Source organism: Phoca vitulina, unplaced genomic scaffold, assembly GCF_004348235.1.
Source record: "Phoca vitulina isolate PV1807 unplaced genomic scaffold, GSC_HSeal_1.0 scaffold7, whole genome shotgun sequence".
NCBI lineage: Eukaryota > Metazoa > Chordata > Mammalia > Carnivora > Phocidae > Phoca > Phoca vitulina.
Genome location: NW_022589710.1, coordinates 53,200,153 through 53,203,940, shown reverse-complemented (window position 1 = coordinate 53,203,940; position 3,788 = coordinate 53,200,153). Strand labels below are relative to the sequence as shown.

Below are 3,788 nucleotides of genomic sequence, written 5' to 3'. Positions count from 1 at the left end.
TTTGAAAGAGAGAGAGAGTGAGACCAGTGAGAGAGAGTATGAGGGGATGGGGGAGGGCCAGGAGAGGCAGAGGGAGAGGGAGAAGCAGACTCCCCACTGAGCAGGGAGCCTGTGGGGCTAGATCCCAAGACCCAGGATCATAACCCAAGCCCAAGGCAGAAGCTTAACTGACTGAGTCACTCAGGTGCCCCTTTATATCTTTTTTTTTTTTTTTTTTTTTTTTTTTTATCTAAAGAACTACTACCCATGTTTTACTTTATTCTGGATGCTTTAGTTGTTCATGAATTTTTTTTAAGTTTTTTTGTAGTTTATAAATATTCTGTATTAATACTTTTTCTATAGTTTATACCTATTTTAGAGTTAAGATTATATAGAAATATTAAATTATTTAAAGCTAATAAAGTATTAAAAGTAATATATAAATTTTATTTTTTAATTTTTATTTATTTATTTATTTTTTTCATGGACCAATCTAATTTATTTATTTAAGCCATCTCCTGCCATAAGCAAAGGGATGGAAGATCAGTATACTGGTCATCATTTGATACATGTAAGGAAGGTGGGCTTAAGGTCCCATAGACTTTTCTCGTCCCTGTGCAGAGTCATGGTCCAAACCGTGCTGTGGTCCCCACTGGGTGGTGGTCCAGGTTCTCTTTATTCATCTTCATAGCCGGTTGGAAGTGGATTCACGTGAGAGTTATGGAATAGAGTATGATTACCATTTCCCCAGGGAAAGGGCTTGGACCTGATGCGGAGGTGGGGGTAGGCGAGGAACTCAGGTCTCTCGTGCTCTCCGTGACGCGACTTGACGAAGACATTCAGCATGCTCACACCCACGCCAGGAAGCGCTACAAAGTAGGTGAGAGCCTTCCACATGCGAGCTGAGCCCTCCTCGCTGTGGTCGCCACTGGACATGGACCGCCCCAGCTGTGCCCTGGACCGACCTAGCAGCCCAGACAGCCGGGACACCGCTGCCGCCGCCGCTGCCATTTTCGACCTGCAAAAGTAACATATAAATTTTAAAATATTAGCAATATCTACTGGTAGCTATCATGCAAGAAAATAGAAATTCCCATACATTATCGATGAATGTCAGAATATGTAAACACTTTCCTTTTCTTATTTTTTAACAGCATCGTTTTATTTATTTTTTAAAAATTTATTTATTTATTTATTTATTTATTTTAAAGAGAAGAGAGAGGGAGAGATGGAGAGAGGGCACGTGTTGGGGGAGGGGCTGAAGGAGAGGGAGAGGAATTCTTAAGCAGACTTGCACTGAGTGAAGAGCCCCATGTGGGGCTTGATCTCTGGACCCTGAGATCACAACCTGAACCAAAACCAAGAGCCAGATGCTTCACCCACTGTGCTGCCCAAGTGCCCCAACAGCATCATTTTAATGCTAATGATACTTGGCTTATTCACCTATCCTGGGGTTTTGTCTCTTCAGCAATGGTTTTAAATAGTTGTAGTGAGGAAAACAGTATGTCCACAATAATAAAACAGGTCTTCAGTAAGCACAATGTTTGTTAATGGATTCAGTATCCATTACATAATCCAAACCATCCCCTTATGATTATAACATTTTCCCCCTTGACAATACCCCAGAAGTCCCTCAATAGGGCAACTGGTTCTTAACACTTCTAATTACTTTTTATATGTCTTATATGTGATCTGTTTTGTGGCCCAGATTACAGTCAACTTTGGTTAAAATTACATTAGTGTGTTAATTAGCACTTTGCTCATTACAAGTGAGATTTGTTAATAAAAGCTTAACATTTTTTTTAAATCCTTGTTTATTTATTATCATAAGTAAATTATTTCCCTTTTCTCTTGATTTAAAAAAGTTCTTACTCTGGGTGGCTCAGTTGGTTAAGCGACTGCCTTCGGCTCAGGTCATGATCCTGGAGTCCCAGGATCGAGTCCCGCATCGGGCTACCTGCTCAGCAGGGAGTCTGCTTCTCCCTCTCCTGCTCCCCCCTCTTGTGCTCTTTCTCTCTCTCACTCTCTCTCTCAAATAAATAAATAAAATCTTAAAAAAAAAAAATTCTTACTGACTTCACTTCTCTTAATCTCTGCATACACAAACATATATGCATACATACATAGATGCAGATATAAATATCCATTACCATATTTCTTTCTCTCTCTCTCTCTCTCTTTGGTATATGTGTATGTATGTATGTATATGTGTTTATATATATAAAATATATGTGTATATATATATAGGCTTCTATTAATTATATTCACATTTTAAAATATTTATCTTTACATTTTATCATAGATATTATGTAGATATTTTACTAATTTTTAAAATTATGAGTAGTACAAGACTTTCAGGAAAGTTGCAAAGACAGTAAAGAGACATCGTGTAAACCCCTTATCCAGTTTTCTTCATTGTTTTTTTTTTTTTTTAAAGATTTTTATTTATTTATTTGAGACAGAGAGAATGAGAGAGAGCACATGAGAGGGGAGAGGGTCAGAGGGAGAAGCAGGCTCCTTGCTGAGCAGGGAGCCCGATGCGGGACTCGATCCAGGGACTCCAGGATCATGACCTGAGCCGAAGGCAGTCGCTTAACCAACTGAGCCACCCAGGCGCCCCAGTTTTCTTCATTGTTAACATCTTAAATGATCATAGTAAATTTTTAAAACTAAGAACAGACACAGGTACATCGCTACATTTAGCACACCTGGGGGGGAGGGATTAAGTTGAATATCTTATAGGATATGAGTATTTAGACATACTAATTGGAATTTTTCTATAAAAATAATTGTCTCTTCTCCCCCATTTATATATTTATTCAATAATTTATTTATATCAGTATGGACTAATATATGTTTATTAAATTAAATACTTTGGGTTTTAATTTACTGTTATGCTATTTATTTTGTTGCTGCAATTGCTCCACTGTTGGTCATTGGGAATTCTGTTTATAGTTTGGATTCTGTTTAGTTTGGATCCTGTGTCCCTTTGACAGACCCTCATACTTCTTTACTTTCCAGTACTGAACAATGTTCCAGGCTTGTTTTACTTTTTACGTGCCCCTTATAATCAGGCATATCTTCAAGGAGTCCTATTTCCTTTTCTTGGAGAAGAGCATTTTAGAATTAAAATTTCATCAGACAGAGACATATAATATACTTATGCTACCAGCCCATGTTAACAAAAATATCTATAAGTGCATATATGCCTATCCATGTGTATAGGTAGATGGATAGATAGATACAACATGCATGCTATGAATGAGATTATATTATTTCAATTTTCCCTAAGTTCTTAGGAGCCTAAGACTGGTAATACGATTAACAGAGCATCAGTATGGTTTTACTCTTTTAACTTTTATGTCAGTAAGTTTTACAAATCCTTAGGCTACCAAAAGGGAGATAACGGCAGAAGGCATATTCTTAATAACCTAATCTATGCAATATGCTACATTTCAAAGAATATATATTATTTAACTTCTTTAATCATTCAGTACATTGGTTGTAAGAGCTTATTCTGTACTTATTAATTTAGATGCAAAAATCAATAACTTCATGTATCTAATAAAAAAAGTCATTATTTATTTTTTTGACAAGGAATATTATATCTAGTAACAAAAATAATAGTATGACGTATTATATTTATTATATGTGGATATTAATTATCTAATTAATAGGTTGCGTAGAGGGGAGCCTGGTTGGCTCAGTTGGCTCAGATCATGTGACTCTTGATCTTGGGGTTGTGTGTTCAAGCCCCATGTTGGGTGTAGAGATTACTTTAAAAAGTCTTTAAAAATATGTTGTGTAGA

At 36.7% G+C, this 3,788-nt stretch overlaps 1 protein-coding gene across 1 annotated transcript; it reads right to left on the bottom strand.

Moving 5' to 3' along the window:
• Nucleotides 1-621: 621 nt before the first annotated feature.
• Nucleotides 622-990, bottom strand: LOC116632705 (cytochrome c oxidase subunit 6A1, mitochondrial-like). Its single transcript, XM_032404636.1, has one exon. The coding sequence runs from the start codon at nucleotides 988-990 to the stop codon at nucleotides 655-657; it is 336 nt and encodes a 111-aa protein (XP_032260527.1). The 3' UTR covers nucleotides 622-654.
• Nucleotides 991-3,788: the final 2,798 nt, after the last annotated feature.

Bases quoted from the DNA above. Each gene is read 5' to 3' on its own strand.
- LOC116632705 (XM_032404636.1), bottom strand. From the start codon at position 990: ATGGCAGCGGCGGCGGCAGCGGTGTCCCGGCTGTCTGGGCTGCTAGGT.